Source organism: Bombus affinis, chromosome 16 (assembly GCF_024516045.1).
Source record: "Bombus affinis isolate iyBomAffi1 chromosome 16, iyBomAffi1.2, whole genome shotgun sequence".
NCBI classification, from domain to species: domain Eukaryota; kingdom Metazoa; phylum Arthropoda; class Insecta; order Hymenoptera; family Apidae; genus Bombus; species Bombus affinis.
This window is the reverse complement of record NC_066359.1, coordinates 6,908,719-6,929,875: the sequence shown is the minus strand read 5'-3', so window position 1 is coordinate 6,929,875 and position 21,157 is coordinate 6,908,719. Positions and strand designations below refer to the sequence as shown.

General features: G+C 39.7%; 1 protein-coding gene across 7 annotated transcripts in view; it reads right to left on the bottom strand.

Moving 5' to 3' along the window:
• LOC126925341 (ecdysone receptor-like) overlaps nt 1-21,157 on the bottom strand; it is a 198,460-nt gene that overhangs the window by 86,464 nt on the left and 90,839 nt on the right. For 6 of the 7 annotated variants that reach the window (XM_050740772.1, XM_050740773.1, XM_050740775.1 and 3 more), the window contains one exon: nt 682-1,845. In XM_050740772.1, the coding sequence (XP_050596729.1) occupies nt 682-1,153 (472 nt within the window). In that variant the 5' untranslated portion in view covers nt 1,154-1,845. Of the gene's footprint in view, nt 1-681; nt 1,846-3,605; nt 3,746-21,157 lie in introns of those variants that run through there. The other variant, XM_050740774.1, reaches the window with a different exon arrangement.

Here is a 21,157-nt window from a genome sequence, read left to right as displayed (position 1 = left end):
TAGTGCAAGCAATCACTTGGATTGACGGAAGTGGACACGAGAGACACAACGACTGCAGTGGACGAAGAGAGGGCAGAGGAGACGGGGGGAAGTCTGCGTGAGAGGAGAACGTGGCCGGTGACGTCACATCCGGTAGCTGGTCGACGTTTCACTCTCTTTTTCTCTTTCGCAGAACGCGCGCGCCATCAACAGAAAGAAACGCGAACGCGTGCACTGAATTCCTCATCTGTCCCACGTTCCTCGGTCATGCGTCTTTGCCAGGATTTACACGTGTCATCTTTCTTTTAGCAAGTTCGTAGGTTGAGGATTGCTCAGAAGAGATGAGATTGATTACTTCTGCAGTTTGAGAATTTCTGCATAGAATAATTTTCTGACAATACAGTAGAACTGTACTACATATTATTAGTATTGAAGCTTTCGAGATAGTGATAATGATAGTGATGATAGCTTCGTCGGTTTCATTGGCTTGAGGACTCTCGATGAAGCTAGCCACTCTAACAGTGATAAACAACCCAACGATATCGAAGATCGAGAGCTTCGAAACTTGTGTAACTTGGCACTACATTTTATCAATGTGTATCATTTGGTCTCTGATGAAGCTAACTGCAGTACTTTCCAAAAACAATGTTCCATCCCTTCATAGAGAATTCGGAATTCCTAAATAACAAGAGCTCCACTTACCTATTTTACTGTTGGGACTGTAAGGATCGTAGCTGCTGGTGCTCATAGGGCTGGCGTATCCGTTGTTGCTACTGGGCTGCTGCTGCTGTTGATGCGCCAAGGGGCTGGAATGAGCGAGAGGCGGTTGCTGTTGCTGCGACTCGGTCAACTGTTGCTGAGGATTCGTGTAGACCACGTGTTGGCCCTGCAGCGTGGCGGTCGGCGAACCTGGGCTGTTCGCGGCTAGCCAGTCGTCGGGTCTGGCGCTTTTGTTACCCGCCGCGATCCCAGCGAACAGGCCACCGGCCGCAGTAACCGGACCTGCGACCGATGAGGACGTCGTGGAAGTTCCAGCCAGGAGTTCAGGCGTCTCGGCCTTGACCAGCGTCAGGGACGCGGCTCCAGCCACCACAGAGGTGATCGTTCCGACGCCTGCTACCCCGGTATTCGAGCCTCCGTTAGTCGTGTCCATGCTGGAGTCGCTGGTGTCCATGCTGGACGTCGCTGGATCCGCAGTGGCTAACCTGGAAGTGGCTGCCAACACGACACCCCCCGTGCCAACCACTCCCGACGCCTCATCGTAACGCACCGCTACGTTGCCGCTCACTAAGCTGGCCACCGTGACGGGTCCTCTGCTCACCTCTGTTCACTTGCCTCTTAAAGTCCCCTAGGGAGATTCTAGTCGCTTTCGTAAACCTTTTCTCCCAATTTTCTGATGGTTTTGATGAAATTCGAGGTGGTTTGTCGAGTTTTGACAATGTTTGAAGAGGTTTGAAGAGGTTTGGCTGGCTTGTTTAAGGGGTTCACGATAACCTGGCGGCTTGAAAGGCAGTGGTTTTCGTCGTCAGAGGCTCCCAGGCTCGATTAATTGGGTTCTAACCCCTGGATGCCGATGGGTGCTCTGTGAGTTTGGATTCGTATGGGGATCGCAAGAGTAAGACCCAAGTTTGTCCTACGTTTGGTAGGGTATGAGCGTGTCTTGGGTCCAAGCCTCTTAATCTAACTGCTATTATGCACACGATTATGCTCTGGTTACAAAGGACGAGACTCGAATTGGTTGCACCGATTGCTTTTTGGACTCTCGTCGAGGGACTTCCTCTACCGCATCTTGAAGTGCGCCTCGAACCGCGGGCCCAGGTGCATGCTAGTCGAGTCGGATCGTCGCCCGTTGCTGTCTTGAGGTATCTACAACAGAAGACAATAGCTTGGTCAGTCAAAGTCTTGTTGGTTTATGTCTCGTTAGATTAATTCAATTTTTATTGTTTTTCTATCTGAATCGTAGATACCAGGAGCCGTACTTTTCGAAAAATCTGTACTTTTCTAAATGTACAATAGAAGAGTCTCTAACTGTGCAAGCTACGGTCGCCACAAAATTATCAAACTGGTTTCTTTCATACTTTTCATAGCCACGGAATCTCACAAGATAATTAACAGTCTATCATAATAGTTCCCGCGCTAGAAATAAGATTAGAAGTGTCAAGGTTCAGTGTACCCAGAATTTGCATTTCAATCGTTATGGCTACCACATTATCCATTAACATCATCACTCGGTTTATCGTTAACGGATCTCAATAGATCGTCTGAAAAGGACGCGATACGTGTAATTTTACGCCTCTCAGGATGATCAATGCATCGATAAATATAAGCTGACTTAGCAAAGTCTAAAGCTTGTTCTGTATGAATGGCGAGCTAATGGAAAATTAGTGAAAATCAATGGAACGTTGATAGGAAATTGACGAGCAATTAATAGAAAAGTTCGTAATACGATCTATTTCACGCGACATTGCTCTAGCATGGAATTTGTCTTAATAAAATTTCTATTTTCAAATCATTCACCAGAGTCATTAATCCGTAAAAAAGAAGGGTGAAACGGATGGAAAAAAGCATAATTGTTTGGAAATTACAGGTTCAAGAAGAAATGTGTATATATACTGTACAAGAGAGTGCACACGACACGTCATTACGTCTAAGAGGAACTTCAGAACAGCTCTCGATCGACGCCACGCAATTTCCTCCTGCGTGGAGAAATCGTGGGTAATGATACGCTTGAACGATCGGACGAGCAGCAATGAAACGGGAGCTGGATATTCTTGGTCCTCTGATCTAAACTTTCAGTCGCCTGAAAAGCCACCACCAGTGCCAATAAAGTTCTTGCAAGCTCGTGACAATCGCGACGGTTCACCGAATTGCGCGATCACAGAGGATATTTGCGACTGGGAAGATGAAACGAAAAGTAAAAAGAAAGACCAGGGTAGTTCGAAAGATTAGGAAATAGAAAAAATTATGGAGATAATTGTGAGAAAATTGCGAATAGAATTCTTCATTTAACAAAAATTTATAATAAAGATTTCTAGTTAAAATTAGTAAAAATTACAGAACCCGTCAACGAAATAAATTTTCACTCAATTTAATTTCGAAATAAATCGATGAATCATCGAAGGAAATTATTTATCCATACATCGATTAAAAAATAGTAGAAAATTAAAAAATATTCATGGCAAATGTAGCTTTACTCCTTAAATCACTTTTTTAAGATACAGTTTGAAACTTTTAAAATACAAGGACGACGATATGGCAAGTGGTTTAAATGTCTCAAGTGAGAGAATAAGAGGGTCGGGATGCATCTGACAGGGCAGACGGTTGTTCAACGCGGCAGAGTCACGTGGAAATTGAGCAATTGAGAAAGAAGAGGATTACGACAACGCAGAAGTTGCGTCCCGGAGACACGTCGCTTGAAACAATGCAATTGTAAATTGATAGGATGCTCTGTGTCGGTAGTAGGACGCCTTTTTATCAAGTAACGACGAGTGAAAGTCGCTGCTGGTCACGTGGGCAAATCGCTTTTTACAATTCGCCCGTAAAAACAGTTAAAACTGCAATAAATTGCTGTAATCACATTGTGCCAAGCAAAATATTCTATATAATTCGAAATCAAAGACTATTACCTCTCACTTATTTATTTTCAAGAAGTTTTCAACTTGAAAATTCACTGTAACACACGTTCCTTAAAAAAAAAAGAGAAGATTCTCGTTTGGTATTCGAAAATATCACTATAACGCGTTTAAATCACTCGAAACTATCACAAATCACAAATTTTCACTGTAAAAATAACTTCAAACTACCTGAAACCAATATTTTCGAAACAGCATTAAGATCACAATTGCAGAAGCTTTTTATCTTGAAATTAAAACAATTATTTCTACAATTGGCAGAGAAGAGAATTTTATTTCTATTTATGAGAAATTAATTCCATTCGTCGTACACTTCACTGGAAACAATAACAGCGATGAAACTATAGAACCACCATAGCGATTTTTAAAAAGCAATTCTTCGATCTGAATCACACTTCACTGAGATCTAACAGCAAGAAAAGCTGTATAAAACCACGGCAACAATTAACAAAATTAGATTTTCCAGCTTCGATGAATCGTACGTACCGCGACAAACGCATTTAGCGATCGCTGCGCCATCTAGGCTGTCCGAAACAGCGTCGAAACGAAACTAAAACGCGGCGGGAATCCCCAAACGCGAAAACCAGCGGACAGTAACGTTGGCGAATCGACGTGGAACGAGCGTTTCGGGGAGACGAGTCGTATGGTGCGACGCAGTTGCCCAAACCGTCCCCACCATGGCGATCCATAGGCCTTGAAACGATGACCAATGGCGAGACAAGGCAGAACGATTGGGTCTGCGACTTTCTACGCAACTCCGTCCTGGCTGGCCCCAAAAAGACAACTGAGAATTCCGATTGCGACCAGGTCTGCCCTCTCGGCTCCCCTCTAACCTCTTTTGTTTACCTGTCGTTTCCCTACCACCTTCTCGGTCTCGCAGCTCCATAACGGGCCTGTTACGTTTACTGATATTCCATTTGTACATTTGGAATATGTTATGATATTTTTCAGATCCGAGTTTTTACTTTTGTAGTTGACATTTCTTAATTTTGGACCAGGAGCTTCGCAACAATTGCCAAGTATTTTTTGGAAATACAAAATCTTTTTTAGAGACGAAAGGAACGGCAGGTTATTTTCTAGTTGCAATTATTTTTATAAAAAATCTAGTTTGTTGGTATTCCGTTTGGATTCTGACGTATTTGGAGTTTGTTGAGGATTTGTACGAACGACAGATCATAGTTGCTGTATCCTAGGCCTGATCTATCGGGCAGTACATCGCTCGTGTCAGTGCAGTGGAGACCGTGTACCCGAAAACAGCGATTTATTAATCACCGTTGTCATCTGGAACACGCACGGCCGACTTCTGACAATAGCAGCCTGGTAGGCCGTGTGTCACCAGCAGAACGACCAAGCTTGCTCTGCACGTCGTTGCGGCACGACTAATCGATTATTAAAGTCGGACATGGCGCATCGCCGATGACACTCGGAGTGATCCTAATATTTGGACGCGGTTCAATTACTAAATCAGCTTTGACGGCGGGATCCTCGCTAATTAACGGGAGTAACATCAGTCATTCGGTAGAAAACTTCGGTAGAAAAATCCTAAAAATAAATTAAAAATACAAATTCCAGACGTCTCATAATCAATAAAAGGAGCAACAAAAAAAAAAAAAAAAAAATGATTCAAAGACTGCATTGGATCAACTGCTCACAGACAAAATAAAAAAGGTCTTAAATCCGGTTTGCAAAGTGTGAGAAGACTCCGCATGTAGTATGCAAATTAGATGGATCTCTGTGAGCAGGTCTGGTGGATCAGGCTCGGCAAAAGAGCTAGGAAGTTCAGAAAGTGCGACGAAAGGGTACGAAAATCGTACGAGTAGTTGTGCAGCTAGTAAAATATCGATCCAATCACAGTGTACGCCCCTTTACCCTGTCCCTGGCGCTGAACTCATGGGGATTCTGGGTAGGGGGACAGCCTAACCTTCGACACTAACCCTGACCCACCCCACTATGGTCGCTCGCCAATTCCTACCTTGCTTTCGCGACACTCACATTTCTCTATCCCATCTTTAGAACCTACGTTTTGATCTTTCCATTTGATTTTTGGAAATATTCATTTTTTTAGGGAAACATTTCTTCAGTTCGGTTGCCACCGATGATGAGAACAATGGTTTGCATCGGAACAATCGGCGATCCTTCATAGACAATAGCATTTTCTAAATGATATTCGTTCAAGTGATATTGCAACCTCATCCTGATCGTACAATTTCTTTTTCGCTATAAACCAAGTCAGCCCGGTGCGGTATTCAATTTCCAATAATTGCGGCTGAAGAGAGTCCGGTGCCTTTTTCTAGCGGTGCTATTTCGTTTTCAACGTAAAAGCTGGTGAGAAACACATCGGCGTCGTCGGTATCGAAACACGTCCGGATATTATTACGGATATTGAATTCATGTCGGAGGCTTGGACGTGCGCGTCGAATCGCAAATTGAATGCGCGGTTGAATCGCGCCTGTACGACGGCAACCGGGAACAGCGTTGCGCCACGCGAAATAGTATATCAACAGGTAGCCCCTCGCGGTTTTTGCCGTATTAATGCTGTTAAATCGAGCAAAATCCTAGCTCCGGTTCAGAAACGTTGACATGAATGGTGGCTTTCGTATGAAGGACAGTAAATCGATGATATAATCAGTTATGAAGGTGATCGAAGCTACAGTGGCTCACGAAAACACTTTTCACAGTGAAGTTCAAGAGAAAATGACAAGAAATTCCGAGACGTATTTGAAACAGAGAAAATAAATAAGAAAATTGTGAGACAAAATCAATGTCTCGTAATATATTAGATATATTCTTTAAATATGTTTCAAAGATTTAGCAAAAATGTTTACTACAGTGAAATATAGGGTTTAATGAACTCCATTGTATTTTTCATATTAAGAAGTTTACAGAACCCTTTTGATTTAGAAAGAACAATGCAATTTCTATTATTTGAATTTATTGAAATAACAATTAGAATGGGATGCAAGCATAACAAGCAGAATAGGATTTAAGATAGAAAAATGACGCTGACATAAGTATAATAATAAAATGGGGATGAACATGAGCAGGGCGAGTGGTCGAATTTTTTCATAAAATTTTAAGTAATTCATGCGTGTGCTCAGCGAATAAAGGAAACAACGCGTGTCTGGATTAATTTGAATTAACCAGCGCCGAGTTTGCATGGAATCGTGAAGCATGTTTTAATTTAGGGCAGAGCTACGTGAGGTCTAATTATACGATTCATTTGGACGGAATTAAAAATCTTGCCTTGCATAAAAGCTTTTATTTTAGTCGAAATTATTACGTTTATTGCGCATCAACTGGGGATTCTATAAAATTGAAGAAATTATTCCAAAATTGGTAAAGAAGAAGTCACATTGCTAAGTAGGTCGAGACATTCGTGATCAGACATCCTTAACGCTGCAGTCTCTGACGATCCATCTAGGGTTACACACAGGAATTTCTGTCTCAACGAAACCATTTCACCATTTAACTATTTTTATCGTAAATGCTATTTTTATTTAGAAATAGAACCACTTGTCTTCAATTTTTTCTGCAATCTGGATTTTCTCTAGGACGCGGAGGGTTCAAAGATAGATTTCGCTTCTGTGGTGAGTAACAGGCACGGATGCGATCCTCCTCCTGCATCCTCTAGTAGCTCGTGGAAGGTTCATGGCTCGTCTGGATGAGGGGGGTTGCAGGGTGGAGGGATTTATTGCTCAGAGGTCGCAGCCGGGATCCGCATCCTAGAGCTGGGCTAGGCATTGACCTAGATGTCCTGTTTGCGTTTCTAGCGTCATTTTCTTTCGTCTTCCTCTCCACCCACCCTGTCTGCACACATTTATTCTCATTCCTTGTACCACTTTCTATAGACTATACCTTCTATACCGATTTTTGTCAATTTTGGAATATAGAAATTTCAACTTAATTCTTCTAAAATTTTAAGATTTAATATTGGGATTACACGAGTCAAAATGACCAATTTTTAATTTTTTATACATTATTTTTCTTCTTTTTCGTATTTCTTCATGTGTATTTGCTCATATGTCAGAGGAGCGAAGGTTCCGCATGTGGTTCTAATTCGATGAGCAGAGACTGTAGAGTTAAGGACGTCTGACCGCAAGCGTCTGAATCTACATCTTCTCTCACGTTTGTAGAATGGACGTTAAAACTCATTTGCATTAAAATCACTGCACCTAATATTCCATTTCAATAACCAAAACCCATAGTCAAAACTCCCACCAATCGCAGAACCATCCATGGATCAATACGAAGATCAGGAATCTTACAGTATCGTAAAAAGTATGAAAACCTTGCCTGTATACGAGGAATATCCTCCAGCGATTACTTGCACGTTTCAACGTCATGAAAAGAGAGAAGAAGAGAGGTTGATGGAAGAGAGCCAGCCCAGGGCCAGAATCTGCAGTCGAACGAGAAGTTAGGAAGAGGCACACAGGACTGCAGGGATACAGTCAGCGAACGAGGATGGAGAAAGCGGAGAGAGGACATCTAGGTCAATGCCTGTCCTCGCTCCAGGGTTCGTATCCCGGCTACAACATCCGATCAACACCACCCTGCAACCCTCTTTGCGTCGAGACTCTCTCTCCCAACCACCGCGCCTCCCAGCGGCGTGTCGCGTATCTCGAAAAGACGCCATAGTTGGATCTCTATAGGGTGAGGCGGAAATTGTGCTGAGACTAAAAGGACCCGGGAAATCTTTCTGCGAGATGAAACTCTTTGACGAACTTTTAGATTGGGGTAAATGTTCGGGTCTAAAGCGACGATTTATATTATATGGATCTTTAGATGGTAAAAAGTATAGCTGTTATTGGGGAACGTAAGGAGGAGGAATGTAACAAGATCGTTTGATATATGAAAAATATGAGATTAGAAAATTTCAGTTAGAAAATTTATTGAAATTTTCGTAGGAACTGCCTGCAGAAATTCTAAATATTTCTGGGAATATTATATGGACTTTGAAACCTTTTTAGGGATTTTCCACCAACTTCGAAGTCTTCTTAGAGGCTTCTTGTTAGGCACTTCATTTCTCATACAAAATTTATTAAAAAGCTTTTATAATTCTAGATCCACCTATTAAAATTCTCGAAAAGGAATTTTGTAAAAATCTGCTCAATTCGGTTATTAAAGAGCAATATCGGAAATCGAAAATTGACCACACATTCGCATCAGAATCGGAGATTTAAATTAACCCTCTTTATAATCACCCTGCGAGTTTCGCCCCACCCAGTATACGCGTCTGCCTAGGCTTCCTCCTCTCGTTGGCCCGTGTCTCACTCTCTCCTGGTAACTAGGCCATCAGATCGATCCTGCAGCGGCACCAACACCGCTGCAAGCATTGCCACCACCACGGCAGAACGTCGTCTCAAGTTTCTCCGAGTTGGTCTGGGTTAGGTCTGGGTTAGATCCTCTTCGAGGCCACTCCAGACTTCGGATTCTGGCCGCAGAGGGCTGAGAAAAGATTTCACCGCCTAGTAGAACGTGTTCCTTTGGTCACGTGCATCTTGCATAAAGTTAGAACTCGCGATTCTGCTGAACCAACTTCTCAGTTTGCGGGCTTTATACGTTGGTAGCACTCATTAACACCTCGATGGGTCGAATGGAAGTGGAAGTTGAGGAAAATGGATGATACTTGAGAAAATCGTCCGATTCAATGGTTCGTGTAGCTTTGATGAAATTTTAATTTCAGGCCAAATCCTTGCCTCGATATTCAACTTTATAGATATAGCAAAAGATTATGAAATCGCAATGAATAGTCGACTGTGATTAAATTTTACATATAAGAATCCCAAACGATACGGTTTTTATCGTGGGGACCTTCTAATGTTCCTAGACTTTTCCCCTATAGATCTAGTAACTTTATAGTAATAATCGTTACATGGAAACGTGAAAGCGAATCCTAACGTGAAAGAAATTACGAGTCCATTTAATTGGAACAGCCAATACGAAACACAGCGAGGAACAGTGGCAGATCTGACCTGGATGCAAGATTCATCGGCGATGATGCTGGCAGCCAGACCAGTTAATTTTTCCACTGCATCCAGCGAAGAAACCGATGATCCTGACTATCGTTGACCCCGATGCCAACATCGAGGCCGCGATTATCGCGTCGAGCCACCGATATCAGGCCTTTTCGTCCACGTTACGACAGCCATTACGTAATCGTTACACCGGCTAGACGTTTGAATGGAGCTTCTGTTTAGTTTTGAGTCATCGGCTGCGTGATTTAAACCCTGCTCAGTTAATTAGGTGTCAGGTTGGAGCAATTCACTTCCGTTAGATTAAGTATGGAATAACTTATAGGAATTTTGCCAACCTAACCTAAAATTTTAGGCTTGTTCTTGATATGTTTTTTAATGAATCTTTAATCGATGATGACATTTAAAAATATCCGAATTTTAATTGGAGATTAAAAGTGTTTTGCATTTAGAATGATCTTTGATTAAAACATACAAAAATTCTATAAGATTATTGTAAGTTACCGGAAGTCTGTAACGTACTGTACGCGTCATAGTTACAGCGTCCATTCTCAATTGGAAAAAAAATGGAAAAAAAAATTAGAGAAAGGAAAAGAGCAATTCACTTCCGTTAGATTAAGTATGGAATAACTTATAGGAATTTTGCCAACCTAACCTAAAATTTTAGGCTTGTTCTTGATATGTTTTTTAATGAATCTTTAATCGATGATGACATTTAAAAATATCCGAATTTTAATTGGAGATTAAAAGTGTTTTGCATTTAGAATGATCTTTGATTAAAATATACAAAAATTCTATAAGATTATTGTAAGTTACCGGAAGTCTGTAACGTACTGTACGCGTCATAGTTACAGCGTCCATTTTCGATTGGAAAAAAAAATGGAAAATAAAATTAGAGAAAGGAAAAGGTCTTGTAAAATGTAAAATTGATATTGCTTCGTTTACAAGGGATTATTAATTATGACAGTATGCGATAGTTTCCAGTATTTTTGAAAACTTTCTTTTCCATAATTCTTCTTATTAATATTAAATTATCCTGGGAACGATTAGTGTCCTTGTTCTAATCCGAGATAGATATAAGTAGAGCCTAACTGCTATTTTCCTATCTGCTGTTGATATCAAGAAACGAGGCGTGCTTTTCCAAGATGCACTTTCGAACGGTCGATAAGGATCGACATTGATCCAAATGAGCGGTCTGATGTTTGCACAATCCAGGCTAAACGTGTTCGCTGTCTGCTGACCCGCAAGTAGGTCGCGACAGCCTCCATCTGAAAGTTCATGGTCCATCGCAAGAAGAAAACACTGTGGTTAACCTCTTCTTATTACTCCAACCCTTTATGCTATCGATACAATGCACGAAAAATTGTCCAGAAAATATTTTTTCTATATTAACGTGAGCTTCATAGTCGACAGATTATTGGTGGATTGATATCTTTAAAAAGTAAGTGGTCATTAGATAGATAATTGATATATTACTAATTAATAGATTGATATTTAGAAAATTAGCAATAACTGGTTTGTTATTAGCAAAATTAATATTTTGGAACTTGGTAAATGAAAAATTCACAAGTGATAGCTGAATTGGTGGACACTGCCTGCACCAAAAATTCTCAACTTGTACTAATTATCTAATTTGTTTCAAAATGTTAATGAGAATAAATGTCGTTGGTATTAGAAGAGAAGAAAAATTGCAACATTTGGTAACGTATCCTTTGAAGACCATAAGTTGTTATGTCAAAAGATGAGATGGAATGGAACGACATTCTCAAACATCCATCAACTTTAACGAACCAAAGAAGAATTCGTTCCCTCGCATCGGCCAATTAGAATAATCATTAAAAACGAATGCACATGTTAACCAGAGAAAATATCGGCGCGAGAACGGCGAACTAACTGGGAATGCGGCGAAAAATTTCAATTGAATGGAAAATATGTTTTTAGAGAGGCCTGTTTTCCATTCGGAATCAAGTCCAACGCTCTTCTTCCTTAATTAACGTTCGAATTGAAATCGGGAACGAGGTGAACGTGGGAGAGCAGGAATTATAGAAAATTCTCTTCTTAAACTTGTAGATTATCCGATTTTTCATCTTTATTAATTATAGTAATAACTAGAATTTCTTTAAGCTAATTGTTAGCGAATTAACGTTATTATACACGGAATTTGATTTTTATTCTAGATAAACAATGACTTTCTATGGCAAAAGCGTTTTATACCGAAGAAGATTATCAAAATTGACTAGGTTCCTTAATTTGGCATTTCATATAAACGTTATTATCGGTTTATTGAATTGGTCTTGGTTACATAATTTGTGAATCACTTGGACCAGGAATATTTCAATTACAAAATTGCAATAAAAGAACCCTTGGAAAATATTTTTAAAGAAAACCACAATTTAAGATCGTGCTTAACGAAGATCCAAATTTGGTGATGTAGTTTTTGCAAAACGCCCAAAGCAATTTTAATCAAATTTTGACTGAATATTTCACTCGTAATGTTCAATAAATTGCACATACAGTTTATTTTACTGACGCTTCCAGAAAAGAAATTAAACGATATATAAAAGATAGTTCTACAGCTAGCGAACGGTAGTCGTTCTGAAAAAGTTGGAGGAACAAAGTAAGATGAGCGAAGATCGTGATTTCGTGGCAAGGGAGTTGCAGAAAGGGAGGGAAAGACTTTAAGCAGAAACTGCTGAGCCACGTTCCTGCGGTACATTGGCTAGAAGACTCGCAACATGCTCTGCTGACTCGCAATCTTTACTTTGTCTCTGGGCGAATCTCTTGAGCAAAGTCAGCCTGTAACACGGTTTCTCTCCAACGCCGGAGAGCTTCGATCGATGCTCCGTGAATGGAACCTGGCGAATGTTCCCGGCAAACTGCGTGCAATTCCTAACTTCCCTATTTTCATCCTTCACGACCGCTTTTTTCATATAACGATTGCAGGAAAGGGCCATTGCAAGTAAAAATTGCAAAAAAGAATTTTAATTAACTTATTTCGATTGTCATTTTTTTTTGGTCGATTTTTGTGACCGAATTTTTTTTTCTTTTTTTTTTTTTTAGGCGAGGATGTGAAAGGGAATTGGAGGAGTTTTCCAATACTTTTGTCGTTAATATTTCTTCCTCTATCTAGTAGTTTTATGAAGTTTGAAGTGCATATTTACATGTATTTTAAATAAATAATGCTTTATTATGAATATTATATTCTTTTACGTTCGTTATATATTTTATAACATTTACATCACTAGTAGAAATAATTCTTAGTAATAATATGCACGTGACTACATATATCACGTGAAAATCGATCACAGCTGGTCATTAAAGCCAAAAAATCAGAAAATCCTTTCAAACAGCAAACATCTCCTAGAGTGACCAACTTCAGACAGCAGATTCCCCTTATCCGCCATGTTATTTCAATTTCTAACCTCTCGATCGTATTTCAACTTTATTATCTAGCTTGACAATCAAAAAAACTCTTGAAACAAGAAAAGACTAATGAAAAAGAGAAACTGAAAAACACGTACATATAAAAAACTCACAAACAAGAATTTATACAGCGTAATAAAGGTTTAGATCAATAAAGAGCGACCATTATTAGCATGATGGTTAGGTTAGGAATAATTTCCATGGATTTTCGCGTGGGAGAGAATGACTGGGAGCGAATTTCCCGTGTAGAAAATCGACGAGAACCAGCCATGGGAGTGTTGCCGCTCACTCGAGGCGAGAGGAAGGGGCCGAGGGATCGATTTCTCGGTTTATTCCGCGGCTGCACGGGGGTGCATGCGCGTTGCAAGTAGGGCAGAGGCGACGCCGACTACGACGCCATCGTCGAACGCGTCCGCCGCAACGAAAACGCGAGTGGGAACGTGTGAACGAAAAATCCCCACGAATGCTTATAAAGTCTTCGATGACTATGGGGATCAACCCCTTAAGTTGTAGGTTTTTTTACAGAATTTAATAAAAAAGGAGTCATATTTTAACGACAGGAATTATGAAATCTTGGACGACTATGGAGGCCAAAGGAAAAATTTACGATATGGTATTAGAAATTTGGAATAAACGGATCTTTAATATCTCTTGTAAAAAGTCACGGGGAATTAAAAATTTTGAAAAGAATAAAATATGTAAATTACATACACTGGAAATAGAATTTGAAAACTTTTTGTCACGCAACGTATTTAGAAAACGCAAAGAGGAAGATTCTGTACGGACAAAGCAAACGGAAGTAACAGGAGCAAGGAAGATCGGCCGAAAAAACGCAGATCATTAAGACAAAAATCTGGTTGAAAGAAAAACCGGTAGCGGACAAAAGACGTTGGCAAAGAAAGGAGATCAAAGACAAGTTAGCAGGGTAGTAGAATTTCTAGAAGAAGGAAAAAGGGTGAGAAAAGCTGTAGAACAAGTCAATGGAACAAAAAGCCAAAGTACAGCACGTGGCACAACATCAAACGCAAAGAAAGGAGAACGAAAACAAGAGAACATAAAATAAAGAGACGAGGAAAATCGGATTCAAAGTTCGATTACTAAATATGCAGACAAAATGTGGCTTAATCTACTTTTCCTCTTAATATGATAATAACAACGTAATATATTTATGCTCTCAATACAGTAATGACGATAATTCGAAGAATTAATAATAAATACACAATTTAATCTTTTTCGTTAGTTAAATAGAATATTATTTATTTTAAATAAAATATTATTTGGCTCATGAATACCTAAAAGAAGCTAAAGGAATTTTGTCAAGAAGAAAGTATAGTCATGATGAACGCACGGATGGAAGAAGAAAGCGTCGAAAGAAGCGTGGATGGGGCAGAAACGCCGATAGAGGCGCTGCAGTCGAAAGAGGAAGCAAACAGTCGACGGAAAGCGGAAGGAAGAACGGAGATAAACGGCCACTCTCTCTGTCAATGCACCACACACATATCGACCTAGTTCATAGAACAAGGCTGAATGCCAAGTCACACGAACGCGTGACGTGACGGGGGACCAAAGGAGGGAAGGGGAATTTGATTGGAATTGCTGCGTTCATGAGCTTGAGATAAGAACGAACATGCGAGATTTAGTTGTCATTTTCTGTTATTGGTATACGCACGACAGGATCGGATGTATATGCCGGGAAATTCACGATTCGCTGCTTCTCAAACGTTATATAGGGTGTTCTCAAAGAATACAGCTACTTGTCTTTTGATATACATGGCTGACTGAACATCATTGTGATGCAAGCTGAGATATTTTGAGAATTTTAATTTAGTAATACGTGTTTTGATTACTAAGAGTATCGTCGTTTAGTTTCATCATTAACCGTTACACATCTCTATCCTTTATATCGTATACTTTAATAAAGTAAAGATAACATAATAATAAGAAGAAAGAATTTAAGTTCGAATGGAGATCGCGCAGCGGTTAATTTGGCGGGAAATTCGAATTCAATGTCAAAGATTTGTCGACCCGCGAAAAGTTCCATTCTTGTACGAGCGACTCTATCGGGTCACGCGCTAATAATAGGGCCCTTGATATTAAAATAACTCGGGGTCGCGACATCATTGGTCCACTCGTAGATCACGGTCAAGGACACTCGTTAGCATTTTAAGAGAATCCCTGCTCTCGCTGTTTGATCTCAACGGTTCTCTGATAACAATTAAAATCATATTTTGACTCATCCTAACCTTTAAAAATCTCTTTGACGAACTTTTATGCGAGGCTGGATTTTATATTCTACTGCATTTTATTGGCAATAACATATTAAGCATCTTTTCTTAATTTCTAACCTAAAAATGAAATTCAATCTTCCCCGTTAGTAACCTATCGTTTACCAACTTTCTATTTCTTAATAAACAGTGGTCAAAATATTTTGGAACAACGATTCGATGATAAAGAGCGAACTTCTTCTTCGCGTCTCCTTATCACGCCGAACTGATAACGCGTATCGTTCGATGTCTTTCGGTCGATACGAAACGTGCCACGGAGACCCTTGAACTTGAAAGAAGGCCTTGAACCGCGATCATGGATTCGAAAGACCTCTGTAAATTCGTGCAATAAATCGCAACGATCGATTCGATAGAACAAGTTCAAGAATCGATTCGCTCGCCAATCCGTATCGGATTTCTCGGCTGAAGGAACGCGGGGCGGCCGCCAGCTTCGTTATAGCGAATCGAGAACTGCAACTGGGTCTCCGCGTCTTGAAATAGCGTGTGTATCATCCAGCTTCCGACGTAAACGCGAAGAGCTACTTCCTTAATTCGTATCTCCCGCGAAATTACCGAAAATTCATGGCGGATAATTTAAAAATATCAATATAATTAAATATTAACCTTAATAAATATTATCATTAATTATAATTCGCAAATATTCTTGTTACTAGATATTATGATGATATTTAGTTTCGAAATTTGTATCAGAAACCTAACTTTGAAACAAACTATGGATTTCTTATGTACGATATACAAATATGAAGAGTGATTTATCAGTGCAATTATGCACTTGATGTATTAAACAAAAACCTAGCCTCGCTTCCAATTTTAAATCCATTTTTAAAACACTTCACAACGCAATATAGTTTCTTCCTTTTATAAGTTTGTTATCATTTTATTATTGCACAAAATCTGTATGCATAATCCAGATAACCTATACGCGGAACGAAGCGTAACTTTGAAAACACCTGTATCTTCGTAACGAAAGTTTGTTTATCAAACGAAAAGCGAAATACTTCCGCGAAATTCATGATACGCCGGTTGCAAACTGGCTTCCTCAGTTAAATAATGAGAATTAATTTACGAGGCGCAAAGGCATCGGATCTCTGCACTCGCGGAATTGGTTACGCGACCGAAAATAGCGCGTGTTCCAAAAACATTTAGAGTGGCTCTTCCTCGACGTTCTTTTCAATCATTGACACAAACCATTCTGTAAATGCATTACGAAAGAAAAGGAAAGCAGTTTGTTAAATTTATCGACACCATTTAATTTTCCTTTTCTTTTCTTAACCCTCTCAGGATCGAAACATTTTAGGTTATGTAAAGGATTTTTTTTTAAATTAGAATAGATAGAAAGATAATTTCGCAAATTGATTAAGATTAATCAATATCGTTGAAAAAACGAGAAATTTGGAATATTTGAATATTCTCAAACCTTCATAATTATAGAAATTATTGTATTTAAAAATATACAGAGTAAAAGCTATCGTCGAAGATCAATATAAACGTCGATAAACGTGTCTGAAATTACTCGTTAAGGTCAACATATCGCGGTGCTGGTAGCGCTGCTTAAAGAACAGCATGAACAAATGCAATTCCTATGCGCAGCTGCTCAAACAAGCCGCAGGTCTGCTTTCGAAAGCATATGCAGTATGTGTAGAAAAAATTCAATGGCTATATTTAAAACGAGATGTTGAAGTTAGGAGTTGGACTTAATGCCAATAATTATTTCGATCGTTAAAAATTTGTTTATTAAAAAAAAAAAAAAAAAATAGATATATTTGTAGAGGATGAGCGAGAATTCTGGCGTAAAAATTTGGTTATTAAAAGAACTGCTTTATTAAAAATTTGAGGCATTGAAAATTCAATAACTAACAATTTCAATTACTGAAAATCCGATTATTAAAAATTCAGTTATTCGAATAAATTGTGCTAGTATATCTTTATTAAGGATTTCTCTATTAATTCAAATATTTGATATGTTCAGAAATACGATTTTCCCCAAAATAACCTAGAAATATTTCACCCATGAAACCACCGTCTTTGAAAGTCTCTGCTATTGTATCTTTTTCTTACTATAGATTTATCCGATATGCAATCTGATATTCGCGTGAGATAATCTAGTAAATTTTACCGCGTGAGAACATTTTCTAGTAATTAAACTCGGTAATACACGTAACAATTCCACTGCTTCAGTGAACTATTCCAGAGAATGTTGTTCGGGAAGCAGGGTTATTCGATACGTAATTGTCGTGCCTTCAGGAGGTATTCTAGGGAACTTTCGGTTTGATTACAATCGTCTAACACGCAATACCGGCTACAGACTAAAATAGATTCTCTGTGAATGGCTGTTTAACGAATCGATCATCGTAAAAATGAAAGGCAAAAAGTCTGTGTAACTGTTCCTCTGGAATTGATTATTTTTGACCGGTTCCCAGACAGCAGAGGCCAAGACTCGTTTCACCGTAAGCTCCCGTGAAATCGATAAATTGTGACCAACCGCTCGCAAATTTGCTTCTTTAATGCGGCTTTGCTCTAACGAGCCCAATAACTCAGCCACAGTATCGTCCATAGAGTTTGCAGTTCCATATAAAACCATAAAAACAGATGGGAAACTTGCATTCTTAATATTGGCCGGCCTGTCATGGCCGCGAGTTCAGGCCTCTAGATTGTCTGGTGAAAAATGGAAGAAATCCCCGAGAAACTTGAATCTGACCATAAACTTTGATGTTTAGTGGGGAAATATTTAATAATCCAAATTTGTAATATAATGGAATGTTCGATAATTGTAAATTATAAGTTTTATCGATAAAATTGGGCAACAGAAGTGTCACAAATTAAATAATTCCCCATTAACAAAGAATATCTTGAAAAACCCCATTCGCGTATAAAAAATTCTACTCCAAATGAAGAAAGTCCTTAGGGTATCAGAATCATCGTACATTCTCTCAGGAATGATCATATTAGAAGAATTATTATGATTCTACTTTTGGAAAGAATATTACTCGACAAATTTTTTTTCAAATACGAATGATTCTATCTTTAAGAGAAAAAATTCCTTAAAGAAGAAAAATTAAAACAATTGAATGAACGAAGTCGTAGAAGGATACCTGTAAGCAAGTCGATCGGCGAAAATTAGTGCATTAGTGTCGAACAAAGGCTCGAATGCGGTTGTTTAATCCGAACGAAATTGTGTCGAAGCGGCAGTGCAGCGAGGTCAAGAGCCACGAATACGTTCACCAGGACCTCCTGCGGCGGACGAGCCGCTACCTCTTCCTCTTTTCTGCTTCTTTCCCTTCTCGAACCCCTCCCTCAATCTTTCGTTCATTCTCTCGTTTTTTATGCGGCCGCACATGGCCGGACACAAGCGACCGTTTGTATACACTGTCGAGCACGTTGCTCGCCTCGGTATTTTTGCTCAGACTTGCGGAGAAATCACGACCAGTTCATCTTGAGATCATTTGCGAGCTTTTATTTTCTCCGGGTGATCGATAATTCAAAGAAATTATTAAAAGGTTAGGTTCTAGTAACTTTTCCAGTAATTAATAATTCCCTAGAAAAATTGACTTATACGATTTTATATATAATAGATACAAAATATGAAATTTTTTAAAATTTTTAATTATTCCAAAATTGTATATCGTTGTTTGTCGATTATCAAGCACCTAAAGTTCTTCAAGATCCATCCTTATCTAGTCACTGCCACAAATAACTGTGGTATTCATGACTACTTAATTGGCAACACTTTCGACCGAAGAAAACAACCATATCGAGAATCTGCGAGTGTCAAGCTCGGTCGGGCTCGATAGAACTGACGTTAAGAACGCTAAATGATCGATTAAAGGCCGCAGCCACGTCAAAGGTCTCATTTCATCGCGCCTAATTGTGTTCTCCTTCAAGCCTGTTTGAAAGTGGACCGTCGATAAAGACAGGCAGAAATAACGATTCAGGAAGTGAGCTAACCAACCAAGCCAGGACAAAGGGAAAGTCCAGAAGAACTGGTGAATCTCCTGTTACAAACGAGAAGAAAAAGTATCGAGAACCACTACATTATACCCGCCATGTAGCTTCTATGGTTGTTTCGTTCTGGCAATTAAGAATGAGGAAAGAGGATTGTGACGCTGCGAACCAAAGAGTTTCTCGATAAATATCTCGTTCCTCTTCGCCGTTTTGGTAATTAAGCTGGGAACAAAGCTGATCATGCAAATGGGATTTCGATGTTCCAAGATGAAACACTCAAACTTCGTTTGATCTAACTTGGGTTAGATTACGCCTAAGTGTTTTAGGTTATGTTGAAGATTCATATTTGGGAAATATTTAGTATTGTAAATCTTAATATGAAACACTAGCTCCCAGTTATGATTTTAGATATGTGATACTTTTTAGGTTATGTGACATTTGTAAAATGTCCTGTAAGAAATAAAAACTTGATATCTGAACTATTTGTATCTAGTTTTATTAAATCTTAAGATCGCAATTCGCTAAGAATGATCTTTTCAAGAAACCTAACCTCAAAAGGGAAGTATCTAGGCAACGGTATACAAAATTACAATGGGAAAGAACTAGGAGAGGCCGAGTAATAGGAAAACGTTGAACACTGCAGCGTTACGAAACAAGCCCAGAATAAAGCAGCAAGAATCGTGGAAAAAAGAAGGGAACGGGTGAGTAGTTCGCGTGGGCGCGTATAATGTTGCGAGTTTACTCGCGCCACTACGGCATACTACGACAGACCGGCAGGTTTATTGTGCCGGCGACAAACGTCGCAGAGTACATCAAACGCACGCATTACGCGTGCTTGTTTACGCCATGTTTGGGCGGCCTTGTGTTCTTCAACCATTCTCTCTCCTTTTCTTTCTCTTATTTTTTCCTTCCCGTCACTTTCTATACGACTCTTTCTTCTTTCCATAATTTATTAAGAAAAACAAAATATTTCTACCAATTTATTTTTGAGAGTAAAATGAACTATTTTTTAAATTTGTTTTTAGAATTTGCTATAACTTCCTATAATTTGCTATAATTTCCAAAGTCCTACTGCTAACCTAATCTCGTCATCCGCATATCTCAGCTCAAAGCTAAACAATAGCAAACTATTGTTCCTCTAGCCGAAATTCCCCAAATCGCCCTTACAAAGCATCTCGTCAATCGACAATAAGGACCCAACAATTAATAGCGAAAGAGACGTGTGAAAAAGGCAAGGGTCCACGAAGAATCAGCATAAAGTCAGGGATGAGAAAGGACCAGGCTGACTTGCAAAAGGGACGGTGAAGAAGAGAAGCAGGCTGGTCCTTTCGGTTCTCTCGCGACGCAAACAGAGGCGCGCCACGGTTTTGATCCCGTAGGAATGTTGTTGGCCGTGAGAGAAACGAGAACCAACCGGGAGAGATAAGAAAAATCAGCCAGAGACACCGGGAGAATCTGGCCTCCCTGGCGAAAGTGAGGAGGAGCCTTCGTAATCGGCCTTGAACCCAGCCAGGATCGCTGATCTCAGTCGTGAATGTAGATCCTGATAAAGGATGTGGGCGTTCGTTCGTGAAAAACGAACAGGATAAGACGTCACGCAGCTTCTCGGATTGCCGGCGTCGTTCTGGGAATCCCGAACCTGTATTCCGACCGAATAGCATCGCCAGCGCCCTCTTTGTTGCCGGCGACACGGGCCGCAGCGTTGGAATAATCGAACGTTTTCGTTTGTTCGAGTCGAGTGTCATTTGTGGCGGAAAGTCAAGCGTGAATGGGGCTTAATGCGTGGAAAGAGCGGTTCTCTTGTTGGAATGGCTTTTAGTGGTTGCGTTTTCGACTTTTGTAACAAAAGCGGTAGATGGTAATTCTTGTTAAGTTGTAGGATTTATGGAATGATAATGTTCAGTGTAAAAAAGGCTTAATGTAT